At 37.5% G+C, this 15,068-nt stretch overlaps 1 protein-coding gene across 2 annotated transcripts; it reads right to left on the reverse strand.

Moving 5' to 3' along the window:
- Nucleotides 1–1,185: 1,185 nt before the first annotated feature.
- On the reverse strand, nucleotides 1,186–14,418 carry LOC146569835 (uncharacterized). Of its 2 annotated transcripts, XM_085282457.1 has the most exons (26): nucleotides 12,868–14,418; nucleotides 12,148–12,199; nucleotides 12,021–12,038; nucleotides 11,870–11,932; nucleotides 9,681–9,782; nucleotides 8,901–8,972; nucleotides 8,703–8,807; nucleotides 8,523–8,594; nucleotides 8,195–8,287; nucleotides 7,660–7,746; nucleotides 7,463–7,552; nucleotides 5,466–5,588; nucleotides 5,300–5,377; nucleotides 5,124–5,198; nucleotides 4,784–4,876; nucleotides 4,614–4,694; nucleotides 4,254–4,325; nucleotides 4,080–4,172; nucleotides 3,923–3,997; nucleotides 3,752–3,841; nucleotides 3,574–3,654; nucleotides 2,890–2,970; nucleotides 2,675–2,743; nucleotides 2,440–2,565; nucleotides 2,201–2,348; nucleotides 1,186–2,115 (listed from the first exon to the last, which is right to left on the reverse strand). In XM_085282457.1, the coding sequence occupies exons 1-26, from the start codon at nucleotides 13,330–13,332 to the stop codon at nucleotides 1,653–1,655; spliced, it is 2,967 nt and encodes a 988-aa protein (XP_085138583.1). In that variant the 5' UTR covers nucleotides 13,333–14,418; the 3' UTR covers nucleotides 1,186–1,652. The 2 variants fall into 2 exon arrangements, with proteins under 2 accessions (XP_085138583.1, XP_085138584.1); XM_085282458.1 differs by lacking the exon at nucleotides 7,463–7,552 and having other exon boundaries at nucleotides 12,868–14,416.
- Nucleotides 14,419–15,068: the final 650 nt, after the last annotated feature.

The following is a 15,068-nucleotide window of genomic DNA, read 5'->3' on the forward strand; positions in this document are numbered from 1 at the left end:
CCATTTGTCTGTCTATATGTAGTGGAAGGGCCCGAGGGTTAAAAAATACTGTGCAGTCCTATATAAAGTTGTCTTTGTGTCACTGTTTTGCTGACAAGGTTTTTTGGGACACTTGATGAGATCGAGTCTGTGAAGTGAAAAAAAAAAGTGTATGATTATCTTGACCGTTTCATATGTCATGCTGTTTCTGCACAGCTAATTCTTCACCCTGTTAAAGCAGCTTGATAAAAGACAGACAGAACTTTAAATCAGAAGTTATGCCCGTTATCTATGGATGACAGAAAAAATACAAATTTTAGGGACATGTTTCATCAGAAATATACTGTATGCTACAAACAAGAAGCTGTTTTTTTGTTTTAAGAAGGGGCCATGACACTTTGTCATGGATGTTATATGGATAACGGAAAAACTACTAATTTTAGGGACATGTTTCATCAGAAATACTGTATGCTACTATCATTCAAACAGACGGCTGTCACAAGATGTCTTGTTAAATATAAGTGAATGAATGTGAGGTCAGAGAATAATGGCCAAACTTCTCTGAGCTGATTGGAAGGTAACAGTAACTCAAATCACCACTTGTTACATCCAAGTGTATGCAGAAGAGCATACCTTGAAGCTTCAGCAGCAAAACATAACACTCAAGACTGCATCTCCTGTCAGCTAAGAACAGGAAACCAAAGCTACATTGAATTCACAAATGCTCACCAAAATTGGACAACAGAAGATCTGAAAAAACATTACCTGATTGAATGGTTCTCAGTTTATACTGCAACATTTGTATGGTAATTAAGGCAGTTCTAAAAGCAAAAGGAGGTCCAGCCCGGTACTAGCAAATTGTACCTATAAAAGTAGCCAATGAGTGTATGTGTAAGGTTACAACTTTTCTCCCAGTCAGTTGTACAAAGTAAGACATGCAAACAAAAACGACTCATATAAATTTACATTTAAAGTCTGATTTCAAATGTCTCAACCCAGCTGCACAGTTAGCTGTAAAAGCTGTTCCAGTGTGTCATCTCTTAAGGCTCCTGGACAAAACTTGGCTTGTGAGCTTCTGCCGTCCACCACCACCTGTACACCACCATCATGTATTCAGATAGCTTTATCACATGCACATACTCATTAAGGCAGGCTCTCGAGAGAAGTGAAAAATGCTAAATATCACGTTGACACAGCAGAACCTGATTATTATTAAAGAGGTATCACACACCTTTTATTTGACCGGATTATAAGACTTTCAGTACAGAAGTCTGTCTACAGAAAAATACAAAAATATACGTTGCTATGAATACTATTCATCCTTGGTTTTTTGTTGTTTTTCACAAACAAATTAAACTGAAAAGCACACATCAAGAAAAATTGCGCTTTGTAGCAACTGAAAATAAAATAAATTCATAATTATAATAAAGGTCAATCAAATGGACCAATATGGCAAGGCCATGATGATCCACTTGGTAAAATAAATCCGCTTGGCATCTTTCTTGGCCTTAAGACAACAATTCTGATGGCTAAAGATCCAAACGGGACACAAAAAAAATAAAAAAAATTTTAAAAAATTGCGCAATTATTTACCTGTATATTGTGACAAAACTAAATCATACAATGCCTTGTGAAGCCAACTGCATGATGTCATAGAGTTTGATTATTTATTTTTAGGTCTTTTTGAATTTAACTCTGCAGGTATTCACACTTTTGTTGTCCCACACGTACAAAATCTTTTTCTTGGGATAGTACGACAGCATAGCTAAGATTCCATTACCTGATCTTATGTCAAAACCTGCATCCACAGGACTCTCTTTCTTTAAATCATAGGCATATGTCACCCTTCTGTCTTTGTCATCTGTGAAATACAGCACCCCACACACAATGAAAGCATTTCCTGCTTTAGCTGTCGGGTAGGTGGTGTTTATGACAGACTCTATAGAGAATGTGTCATCGTCGAGCTTTGCGACCAGTGTGCTGTCATCTGCGTTTGAGGCAAAGATGACCCACAGTCCACTTTCATCCACAGCAAACTTGAAGTATGTCTTTGAGTTTCGAAAAAGATAAGTCAGGTTGTGATATCTGGTGTCTGGCATGGTCAGAATCTGCGTTCTCTTCGTTTTCAGACCAAATCTGTAAAAATTTAAAATATTGACCATTAAATAAATGTTGCAGGCATCAAACACCTCAAGACAGTTGCAGATGGTGCAGCACTTACTTTATAAGTCTGTTTTTTCCGCCGTTGTGGTAGTAAAATGATCCTTTATAAACAACATGGCCACACCCCTGGTAGTACCTCTTGGTGTCTATAGTGTTTTTAGTGTTTTGCGATGTTGAAAGGTCCTGATATTCCCACAAATGTCGACCTGGTGACAAAAAGTTCTTGCGTTAAATCCAATCAAATAACTCTCAAAAGTCTGTTATGAAGTGAGAATTCATGGATGTTGTGTAAGTCACCTGAAAAATGATCGGCTACCCAGTACTGATCTTCATCCAGCTGCGACGCGTCTGACATCCAGGCTCCATAGGTGCTTTCCATTTCAGTGGGCTTCTCTGAGCATTTTATGTTTTTAATAATACACTCTAAACAAAAAAAAGCACACACACACACACTTTTGTATTTCAGTAAACTATACAGTAGAAGGTAATTAGATAATGGCATGATTTGAAGCTTAATTAGCAAGTCTCTAACCACTTTCTGTTGATTTGTCACCGGTGGTCACACTGATCTTATTATCAGACCAGAGCTTATTTGAAGAATCTGAAAAAAAAATGAAAGATCATTTTTAATGTAAATATTAATGATGTTTGAGTCATAGCAAGTGATCATTACTTTGTATTTTTGTGTGAGGTGTGAAGTGAAGTGTCAGTATTGAGGTCAAAATGGGACACGTGGCAATTCCTCACCAGTTGTCATGGGTTTATCATTGACGTTTCCACTGTTATTGAAAGTGTCTCTGTTTTTATCCAGTTCTTCAGAAAGTGAACCTTTAAATTGAAAAAAAAAAATGAAAGAGTGTATAGAGATTCTAATGATATTATAGTTTCAAAAACACCATATTAGGCACATACTGGCACCAGGTTGGGCCCTCTTTTTCCTTCACACCTTTGATTTTTTTGGCATAGATTCAACAAGGTATTGTAAACAACACTCAGAGATTTTGGTCCATATTGATATGATAGCAACACACAGTTGCTGCAAATTTGTCAGCTGCATATCCATAATGTGAACCTCCCACCCAACATATCCCAGAGGTGCTCCATTGGATTGAGTTCTGGTGAATGTGGAGCCCATTTGAGGAGTCATGTCAATTAACCAGTTTGCTAGAAGCAGCCATTCAGAAGACGTGTACACTGTGGTCATAAGCACATGGACATGATCAGGATCAATACGCGGGTAGGCCACGGTCTTTAATGATGTTTAACTTGTACTTAGGGGCCCAAAAATCCATGCTGTCACATGGTGTTTACGTAAAATTTTAACCATACCATCCAAATGTTCCAGCAAAAATCAAGACTCCAATATAAATAGGATGAAATATTCCATATAAATAAATAACGCTATGAGAGTAACGAGTGTGTTAGTCTTACCTATAAATCGTGTCACTGATGCCTCTGTAGCATTTCGTATAGCAACATTGAAGGCAACATCTTTATCAGCCTCTTTTAGCTCTAGAAAACAAAGTAGAGTGCTTACTCTCTTGTTTTTTTTTTCTCTTTTTTTCATATATTTAGACTTCAGTTTATCTCTAGTGTCTTAATGTTTTACCAGGTTCTATTGTTTTATCTGCATCCTTTTTAGAACCAGGAACAGTAAAAGCATCTCTGGTGTTTTCAGCTGGATGTGGAGTTGGTGTTACTGCAGATACAAAGATACAAGTGAGTTAGTACACGTATAAACAGTATAACCAGAATCAGATACAGTATGGCAGTTTTTTACCTGTTATTGTGCTTGTTTTAATGATGGTTCTCCTGCCATTAAATGTATCACTCTTTATGTTGGCATCACGTGGGGCTGCAGAGTGAAATTGGAGCCACATTCAGAACTTTTATTATGAAAGAAGTAACTTAACCATTCAAAGCATATGATTTCCTACCTATTAATACTCTTACTGGCCCCTCTGTGACATTTGCAGTGTCTGTATCATTCCAGGAGCCCTGGCTGTCATTTTGATCAAAATTTAAGGACTCTGGAAAATTTAAAGAAAAAAATGGCTTTAGCATTTTCTCTTCATGTAGTCAGACTAAGGTTTGTCTCATCTGAGGTTTACCAAGTTCTGTTGTTGCATCTGAAACATTCAAAGCACCTCTGGATTTTTCTGGTGAATGTTCTGTTGGTGATTCTACAAAAAGAAAGAAAACTTTTACTAGAAGAGCTGGCACACCAACTAGAATCAACCAGTCCTTATAAGCTTGAGCTTCTTGTCACTAAATGTAAAAAGTTAAGATATTTAAGGTTTAGTTAAATATTGAACCTTGAGTCAGCATAGCTCCTGATTTTGTCAGCAGCTCAGGCATCATTTTGGATATTTATTCAAGATTAGAGTGAAATGATAAAGTTCAAGAATTTTATATAAATAATAACCAAAGTCAAATAGGATATTTCATAATCCAAAGCAATGATTTCATACCTGTTAACAGCATTACTGGTCCTTTAGTTTCTGTGTCATTCAAGGTCCCCTGGCTTTCATCGTCATCAAATGTTACTGGTTCTATGATTTTAAAAAATAAGTATTAGGTTGAATTTTGTTTTTTAATATATTCAAACTTATGTTTGCCTTTGCAGTCTTGGTTGATTTACCAGTTTTCACTTTCATGCTCAGATGTTTCTCAGATTCAGAGACATTCAAAGCATCTGTGGTGGCTTTCTGAAGAGGATACGCTGTTGGTGATTCTTCAGGAAGAAACACAAGATGTAACTACAATTTCTGCTGCACACATTAGATTTGTATACAAGTAATATATAAAAATTGGTTTCTCACTCCTGGTTAAATCTCACTGTTCATGAGATAAAAAAAATAAAAAGCCTAAACTATATATTTTCATAATTAATGATGTTTAAGAGATAAAGCTCTTACCACCCCAAAACATTTACTACAGAAACATAAAACAGCACTGAACTTTAAACAGCTTGAATTTACCAGTTTTCAGAGTTGCTTTAATGAAGGTCTCGCTGCCATTAGAGGAGTCACTGTTTAAATCTGCATCAGGTGGAGCTGTGAAAAGAAGACAACAAAGTTCAACACGTCTTCTTTGCATACCAAGCACAACAAGAGGAGGACATGCAGTTAATAACTCAAAGCACAAGGTTTATTACCTGGTAATAATTGTACTGGTCCATTTGTAACATTTTCAGTGTTGGCATCATTAAAGTTGTTCATAAATGGTTTTGTGTCTAGAGGAATTAAAATGTTGTCATTAATCAGTCCTGGTGAATTTTTTGTGTTGGATTTTTGTGTCAGAAGGGTTACAAATGTTCATACCTCCTCTGGTGTTTGTAGTGATGGGATTTCCGGCTCTTTTTAGAGATCCGGCTCTTTCGGTTGGGCTCACTAAAAAGAGCCGGCTCCTTCGGCTCTTTCCCGGCTCTTCAGGTTGTTTTGTTGCTTTAATTAATTTATTATTAACAATAATATAAAATTATGCACAAAAGGAATTACTAACGTAAAAACAAGTGGTTTTATTTATATATGTTTATATATAAATATATGCGGTGGCCCCTAGAGACAAAACACGTACAAACTCCAAAACACATTTCTAGCATGAACTGAACTTCCAAAGCAGAGCTACTAGATCACTTAAATTACACAATTGAAAGCATGTGTGTATTGTTTGTGTATTTATACACAGGCACTCATATATATATTCAAATAATTTAAAAAAAAGTTCATTTACCTGTTATTACCACACACCAAATCCGGTCATTGGTACTTGCTGGCTTGTGTAGCCACAAGATAACAAAGGCTCAACACTGCGCCCAGCATCCTGGAGCACTTCTGTTGTTCTTTTGTACGTGTTTTGAGTTTTTATGTGCTTCTGAGTTTTTATATGCTTCTGAGTTTTTACGTGCTTCGGAGTTTGTACATGTTTTTACGTGTTTTGGAGTTTTTACGTGTTTTGGAGTTTGTACGTGTTTTTACGTGTTTTGGAGTTTGTACATGCTTCAGAGTTCGTACGTGATTTGAAGTTTGTATGTGCTTTGTCTCTAGGGGCCACCGTAAATATACTTTTATTTATTCACTCCACATAAAATGTAATAAATAAATCATCTAATACAAAAATCAACTATTCACATTTCAAGTTTTAACTATTTACATTTTCAGCTTTTTCCTTTCACAAATTTAAAGTGAAAAGAACACAAAACACTGCAAACCACAACACAATTAAATATAAATTATAATATGAAAACTAAAAGAACATGCATATTCTCTGTCATATGGACCTGCATGAATAAACTTTCTCAATCCTTTATCATCTGCAACCGAAAATAGTTGTGGATGATTACTATACCTTTCTAATGTTGTTGTCCCTGCCTCTCTTTCTCTCTCTCTGGCTCTGTTCCTGTGCTACTGAGTGTAACTACCGCCCCTCCCCCCTCTGCCCAGCGTAAAGCACAAGGCTCGCGTGCAGAGTGAAACGGAAAAAAAGTGCGAGAGAGAGGCTGAGAGAAAGAAAAAAAAAAAAAACCACGTGACGGCTCGCGATAAGGAGCCGGCTCGCGTCGTTCACGTCAAAGAGCCGGCTCTAAGAGCCATTTCGTTCGCGAACGACCCATCACTAGGTGTTTGCAGCTGGACCATCTGTTGGTGATTCTTCAGTAAGAAAGAGAAGTTGGTCCACACATTAGAAAAATTATATATTCGAATAGTTAATTGCTTCAATTTGGAGCTCAACTTCATACTCTGCTGCAAGTATTTTAAACAGTTTTTCATTCTTAGGAAAAATTTAATTTGCAGTTTATTTTAATCCCAAAATTGGAAAAATCTTTTTTCATAGAAGTTAAAATCAAGTTAAACACTGCAGACATGATTAAGTTGCTTAAATAAATAGAGCTCAATAACATAGAATACAGTATGATCACATTAGGATTAAAAACAAGTGTTAAAAAACAATCTGAAAGCAAATGAAGTAAAATAAGTATGGATTAAAAATATGAAGTGATAATATAATACTATATAACTAAGGTAAGTATTCAAAGACATTTAAAAGATATTAGTGCACAGTCTGTTAGTCAGTTGTAACGTCAGCTTGTGAATGATTGTGAACGAATAAAGTATCTGCAGCCAGTAAAACTAATCAAACCAAGTATGAGCCCGTACACTCACAACAGGAGCATTTTTAAAACACACCAGTTTTTACTGTTGTTCACTGACAGTTCTGCTGCCCTTAAATGCAGCACTGTTTAGATCTGCATCACTGGGGTCTATACAGTGAAAGCACTTCTAAAGTGACAGAAAGAGGATGTTTTAGAGTTTAATACCTGTTAATTTTCCTGCTGCCTCTGTGATGACTTCAGGGTTTCTAAGAATTGCTGTGCTGTAGCTGTAATCTTCATAAAACGGTGAACGGTCTAGAATGGGGTTTTTTTGGGTTTTTTTTGGGGGGGGGGGGGGGTTTAAACTGTGTGGTTTAAATACATTTTTCATATATTCAAATTTAGTTTTTTTGATCATTTACCTGATTCTGTCTTATTGTCCAGTTTCTCAGGGTCAGAGACATTCAAAGCATCTATGAGGTTTTCAGATGGATGTGCTGTTGGTGATTCTGCAGAAGGAACGTAGAAGATGTCACTGGATGATTGGACACACAATTTATCATAATTGTAGAAGAAACTTGCTGGTTTATTACAAACAGCAAGCGATCTTTATGTCATATCGTGTGTAATTTAAAATCACATAATTCACCAGTTTTTGTGTCTCCAGTTATTAGGTGATCGTAAATGTATCGTTTGCAGAAATATAAATGAATTTGTTAACGTCAGTTCTAAAACATTCAGCCGTCTCTTAAATATCTTAGCAGAGACACTCTGACACTCAAATGGTTTCTTACCAGCTTTCAAATATGTGTCTAAAGTTTCATCAGAGAGAGCTTTTCCAGCATCATGCGGCTCACCTGGTGTTGGTAACACCGTGGAATCAAAGAGGAAATCCAGTACAATGAGTATAGTGTGAAATAAGATTTGTGTGTACAATGAATGAGTACCAATATTAACCTGCTAATAAATTCATTGGTGCTTCTGTAACATTTTCTGGGTCGATTTCAGTCAGGTTGTCACTTTGGTAATCTGGGTGAGGTGATATCCAGTCTGCAGAAAAGAAACATGATCAGCATAACCATAAATGTTTTAAATGAATCCAGATACACTATTATACTGTATATGTGGCCAAAGTTTCAAATCCTTTTGAGCCAAAATGGAAATAAGCACAAAAGATCGCATTTAAGGTTTAACTGAGTGGGAAATGCAATTATTCAACCATTTTTATTTGTGTTCTGAAGTGATGTGGCAATACTGATAGCAAGCACAGCAGACATTTTCTTACCACTTTCCACTGTAGTAACAGTAACATTTCTGAAGGAGTCGCTGTTGTTGTCTAAGGCTACACTCAGCAGGCCTGGAGGGAAAAAGAGGACATTTACAATTCTGCAGCATTTTCAGTTGTGACACAAAAAACAAATGATTGTGGCTGCGCTGACTGTTGTTGAAGTTCAGCACTTCTCACCTGCTGATGATTGGGACCTCTCACCTGCTGGGACCTCTGTGACATTTTCTTCTTTGGTATTGTTGAAGGCGTCTTGACTGTGGTTTGGATAAAAAGAACCAAAATCTAGGAAATAAAAGATGTTGAGTTTGATGCTTTTTCTTAGTCAAATATTCGTCTGCCAAACAAGACTTCTTATCGCTCAGAGTGGTAACTAACCTAATTTTATATTTGTGCCACTAACATTCAAAACATTAGTTGTGTTATCAGCTGGACGTGGTGTCGGTGATTCTGTGAAGAAGAAAAAAAGAGACATAAATTGCTACCCTTATCTCAGAGCAGTTACGAAGCACACACCATCCATAACATCCACCCATACAGACATACATATATACTTTGCAACTTGTTGTTTTCTGTGTTGTTTTATTAGCTATTAATTTTAACCCTGTGAGGTCTAAGTCATCATCAGTGATCACCCTGACTCTGACTCTAACTCTAAACAATCAGAAGATGGATGAATGGATGAACAGTTGTCGATCAGGCTAATGGACACCTCTATGACCAGTGTGTTGGGAACTTATCTTTAAGATCAACATGACTGAAACTAAGAGACTAAATAAAATAGAGACAAATCCAGACAATCAAAGAGTTTAAATTAAAATCTAAATAACAGTCTTAAATCTTGTTTCTGTAGGAGAATGGCTTCTGTGCTTTTAAAATCTCGGCATTAATCATGCCTTTGACCAGTCTGATTAGTGAGGAGAGACGTGAAAAGATTTTACTTTGTGGTAAAACAACTAGAACTGTGAATGTTACACTGCTTAATATCATAGTGGATAAACAAGTGATTTTTAACTACTACTGAAATCGAATATAGAGTGAACAAAAGCAACTGAACACTCTTCAGGTCAGCCAACACTGTTTTTTTAATAATCACACAGCTTCTCATATCATGTTTGCGGTCCTTGGTCCACTGGCTCATTGTGGCATTATTCCTACCTCTCCATGCGTAAATTTGACGACTACTTCCTTCAGTAATCTTGTTTTTCATGTCACTGGAACAACAGGTGGAGCAGGGTGGACCAGGTGGACCAGGAAGACCTTTATGTACACAGATGATTAAAAATATGATGTGCAGAACAGACCAAATTAACAATACTGCTAATATAGACTCTTTAATATTAACCCAATTATATTTATATAGTGAAAAGTCAAAACATAAGTCATCTCAGAGTATTTTTACACTGTAAGGCTAAGACTTCACGTGGTGGGTGGGTGGGGGCTCTGATTCTATATTCATTTTGAATGTTACCAGCCAAAGAAGCTGTTATCAGTTATTGCCACTTTCATAAATATCACTGGATGCATAAATATGAGGTGAGTGACTTTAACATGAAGAAAGATCAGCCTGGGCCACACTTATGAAGAGCACACATCAGCCTTGACTGGTTGGGTTAAAGGGAGAGAGGAGAAAATAGGTCAAGGAGACAATTAAAACAAAGAAGGTTGGCTGAGTCAGAAATGTTCAGCTCCAGAGCCAGAGACCTCTGCTGAAAGCACAGGGAGGTAATGGCATGCAATGTTCATGGCCCTTTGAAGTCTGTGGAGTAAAAGAGAGAAGAGTAGAGGAAAGGTGCTCGATGCGTCATGGGAGGTTCCTCTGACGCAGCAGCATAACTAAGTGATGGTTCAGGGTCACCTGATTCAGCCCTAACTACAGGCTTTATCAAAAATGACCGTTTTAAAACTAATCTTAAAAGTAGAGATGGTGTCTGCCTCACAAACCCAAACTGGGAGCTGGTTTCAAATGAGAGCAGCATGATATCTGAAGGCTCTGCCTCCCACTGAAATGCTGAAAATGTGAGGATCAGAAGTAAGTCTGCCCTCTGGTGCTATCTACAGAATATGGTACCATGAGATCTATAACATGTGTCAGAGTGTGATTAAGCAGGACTGCAATTCGGTTCTAGATTTAACAGGAAACAAATGAAAGGGCCTTATTATGACAGAAATATCACCTCTCTCTACTCCCTGTAAGTACTCTTGCTGCAGAGTTTTAGAACAGCTGCATCCTGTTATAAGGTGTATGGTAAGTACAGAAGTCTGGCACAGAAGTAACAAAAACAATAAAAGAAAAAGGAATGCTGTGATGTGGGCTACCCTATTAACTGTTCATATAAGACTGTTTTAACCTTAGTAATGACTTGTGATGCCTCAAATGTATTCAGTTCAGTTACATTTTATTTTTATCGTATTAAACCACAACAACCAACGACCACAATAAAGGTGCTTTATATTGTAAGGTAAAGATGCTACAATAACAGAGAAAAAGCCACAAAAATCAGGTGATATGAGCAAGCACTTGGGGACAGTGGGAAAGAAAAACTACTACCGGGGAGTGGCAGCCTCTGCCATGACTGGTTTGGGAGTGAGTGAAGGGAAACAGGACACAAGACATATTAAAGGTGTGTTTTTTGATGGAAATTAGAACACTGGGGTTTTCAGGTAGCCCTAGTGAGCTGTATGGGCAGAGATTACCCTCATTAACATTTGATGCACACCCAGTTATTTTGTTCTGGAAGCAGGCCTGAAAAATGACAAAAGCTACTCAGTTTAGAAAAGAGAAGTAAGGATTAGCCCTACTTAGCATAAATTTAACACATCACAAAAAGACTGAAGAGTTGAAGGAAGGAAAAGGAACCAATAACAGTTAACAGTCTTTTAAGGTAATGTCAGGCTCCCTGAGTATTCATCAAGAGCTTCATGTTAGTTCAAAAACCTAAATTTCTTCAGAATCTCAGATTAATCTCAGAGTTTAAGCCATGCAGAGTTGGTAAAAAGATACAGTGAATGAGTGAAAGTTAAAAAAAAAAAAAAAAAAACATTGCCCACACTGCAATTTTCAGTTTCAAAACAACAAAAATACTATAATTTGGGCTAATCAGTGCTAATCAGTGCAGCAAACACTTATCCCACTGCAGTAAACAGCTATGTGGCAGCTAAATACAAGTTTCTTGCAGACAGTGAGTGGGATGCTCGTGTTGTGCAATCACAGCAGGAACAATGAAAGACTGTTTGAAATGCACGAGAAGCTTCTGTTCTGCAAATTTGGTTGTTTTCATACAGCTTTTCGCTGAATGGGAGAGGAGATGGGTTCTCAGATTTCTTAGACATATAAAAGTTCTCACCTTTTCTACCTCGTCTCCCCTCTGGCCCCGGTGGACCTGGGGGTCCAGGTGAACCAGGTTTACCTGACAGAACAAAAACACTTTGTAATGCAGTAGGAATTTAGCATAATTTGAGTAAATTTACTCAGTAAATTTAAATTTCAGTTTTTACCTGGGGGTCCAGGTGGGCCTGGAAAGAAAAAAACAATTCACATATTTAAAAAAAAACAACAACAACAACTATGGGCAGTAAATACGCAAATGAAAACAGTGGAGATGCATGTTTTTATGATGTGCACCTGTTAAACAAATTCCTTTGGAGCTCCTGCACATGTCTGTGAAGGCTTTGACCTGAAATAAAGAAAAAGACAGGCATGAGGAAAGTTTTGATTTAGGTGTAAGTTAACCACATATAGGGCCATTTGAGTTAGGCCCTGTTAACACAGAAAGGACAGGGTGTTTTCTAAAGGTCTATATTTTAATCTTTTGCCATGTTCAGTGTTTATTCCCAAAATCCAGCAAAAGAATCATTCTCGTTAACAGAGCTGAAGCAGTTAGAGTATAACAACAGCAACAACTAAAATTCCCTAAAATTTTCTCACTTCTTAAATGTCTGCTGTTCTTTTAATCTTTAGGCTTTAGATGAAACAAACTGAAAATGAAGATTAATTGTTAATAAAAACAATGATACTGCCCCCGGCTCCCTCACAAAATATACAGTAGCACGGCTTTGAAGAAATGCCAGTTTTGTAGTGGAAGAAAGTGGAGCCGAGGGAGGAGCAGTCACTCTTCACAGCACAAAGTACTTTTCCAGGAAGCACTCAAGACTAGAAATTTGTTAATGGTTACAACAGACTCCTGGATTTCTTAGATTGCAAGGAGATGCCTCACGTGATCGTATTAAAGACACCAAACTGTGGAAAAATAAAAAAATTCAGTTTTTGTCATAATAGAGTAAACAACTTTTAGCATTAGTATTCACAGTCCTACAGAAACATCCAAGCATGCTGATGTCTTACAGGAACCATAGAGTATGTCATGAGCATCAGCATATCCTTCTGATCTTCGCTTTGCATTGGATCTTCTTCCTGGTTTCTCCTGCGGCGGTGGAGCTTCCTGAACTCTCGGGCCTCTCCGGGGTCGATGGGCAGGATTCCCGTCCGCAACCTGCAGCTCTCTGTCAGCTCCTGCATCTGGGACTCCAGCCTAAACAGCTCATCTGCCAACTCTTTCTGCCGAAACAGCAGAAACACTAAACCTGCCGTGCTCAGGAGCAGCAGCACGCACATCCCCACCAGCAACACTTTCCACATGGGAGAAACAACACTTCCCTCTTTCATGTTTGTGCCCCGTTCCTTGGTCCTCGCTGCACAGTGATCCGGGCTGTGTAATTCAGAAGCACATACAGCACATTTCTGAACACCTGCCAGCAGATGACACGTCAGAGAGAAACCACAGTAGAGCAGTTGGAGAGGAATAAACATGTCAAAATCTGCCTGGAACTACAGCGAGAGAGAGAGACACGTGATGCATTGCATAATAACAAACATCTGCAAGACTGCTGAAATCTGTAGGCTTGCATGATTTAAATGCAGCTAATGGACATATTTCCAGAATGACACATCCTCCAGACAGCATAGGGCTTCCCATCATTCTGGTGCCTGTTTTCCTCAGCATTTTCACTAGCTTGTCCTACTCAAAATTACATGGAAGTGGAATAAATAAGCTTCGAACAAGGGACACATTGTTGGGATCTACAAAAGAACTTTCAGAGAGCTTTCAGCAAATGTCTGCGAGTGTGCGGATGTACATGTGTGGGTGTCAGAATATCCTTTTTATGAAAGGGTTTTGTTTTTTTCTATTCATTGCAATATGAATTTCGAAATTGAAAGTTTCGTAAATAGTCAATGTTACATTTTTTTTGATTGATTTTTGATTTGCTGCTTTTTCGGGGGTGGGGGGAAGAGGTCATTGTAGCTTCTGTTGCTAATTTCAGAGCAAGACCAACACATCCACCCCTAGATGTGTGGCCAGTATCTTTAAACAGGGCATACCAGCTATTCACAGGTACCAAGCATGAAAGCCAGCTCATTCACAAAAGCTTTCCATGAACAGTGTTTTTTCCTTTCAACTTTGCAACTATGATTTCTTACACTGGACTAACTAACATGCAATCAATCAATCACTTTGACAGCACTTTTAGATTAAATTATTAAAACTGAGCTTTTAAGAATATAATTATGACATTTTTTAATTCTTCTTTTCCCTTTCTGAACTCCTGAGTAAGTCCTTGTCTCCTTTGACACAGGTCAGTCTGACCCAGCTAATTAATTTCCCTTTCAAAAGCCTCCCGGGTTGATGAATTGGACAGTGGGGTTTCTCTGGGTGCAACAAAGCTAAATGTGAAGTAAGCCCATCTAAACACTAATGCAGAGCACAACCAGTGAAAGCCTTGCAGGTTCTCCATTCTTATGAATAAAAAGCACCTCCTTTGTTCTGCTGGAAACTGCTTTGTGGTTCAGATATGCACTGCTGTGTCTCAGGTTCACTCCTCTGCCATGGTGCTTGTAACCCTCAAGTGACCACGTCTCCAGGCAACTGTTAAAGTGAAAGCTCAGCCAAAGGATTTATAAACACTTGAAACACTGGATTTATATTTTATATATATATATATATATATATATATATATATATATATATATATATATATATATATTGTATTTGGACCTTGAATTGAGACACTGTGTTTGATATTAGACTTTAATATTAAATCAGTTTCTGCGTCTGGCATCTTGCTTATTTAGTCTATTTATTTATAATGAGCTCACATTTCGCTGCTCATCAGTGTCCTTCTGATGCAGTCTGACAGCAGCAAATTCATGTTGTTCAATTTTCTGCAGCACAGTGATGAAAAACTTAAGATACATGACAAAATACTGTAATTGTAAAATAACTATAAAGGTATAAATAGTTTAGAAAATATCAAAGACAATAAGTAAGATAAGGGCTAATGACCCTATAATTGTAAGATAACAGAGATCATCATGAAAAAAAATCATAATGATGTCTGTAATTACTGTATATTTGATGCTAACTACTTCAGTAATACAAACAGTTAATGATAAAGGTTGATGTGGGTGTATTTTGATTTGAATGTGGCTCAGTGCTATGTTACGTCCTAGACTGAAGGACAGACTCCACAGGAGATAAGAGAGGAGGA

Source organism: Mchenga conophoros, linkage group LG7, assembly GCF_057382185.1.
Source record: "Mchenga conophoros isolate Kocher_MC1m ecotype Shallow Benthic linkage group LG7, M_conophoros_male_GT1.1, whole genome shotgun sequence".
NCBI classification, from domain to species: domain Eukaryota; kingdom Metazoa; phylum Chordata; class Actinopteri; order Cichliformes; family Cichlidae; genus Mchenga; species Mchenga conophoros.

Excerpts from the sequence above, each read along its gene's own strand:
- LOC146569835 (XM_085282457.1), bottom strand. The coding sequence starts at position 13,332 with ATGTTTATTCCTCTCCAACTGCTCTACTGTGGTTTCTCTCTGACGTGT. Across the intron at positions 8,973-9,680 it reads TCAAATTTACGCATGGAGAG|AATCACCGACACCACGTCCA; the intron begins GTAGGAATAATG and ends TCTTCTTCACAG. Across the intron at positions 2,566-2,674 it reads TGACAAATCAACAGAAAGTG|AGTGTATTATTAAAAACATA; the intron begins GTTAGAGACTTG and ends TTTTTTGTTTAG.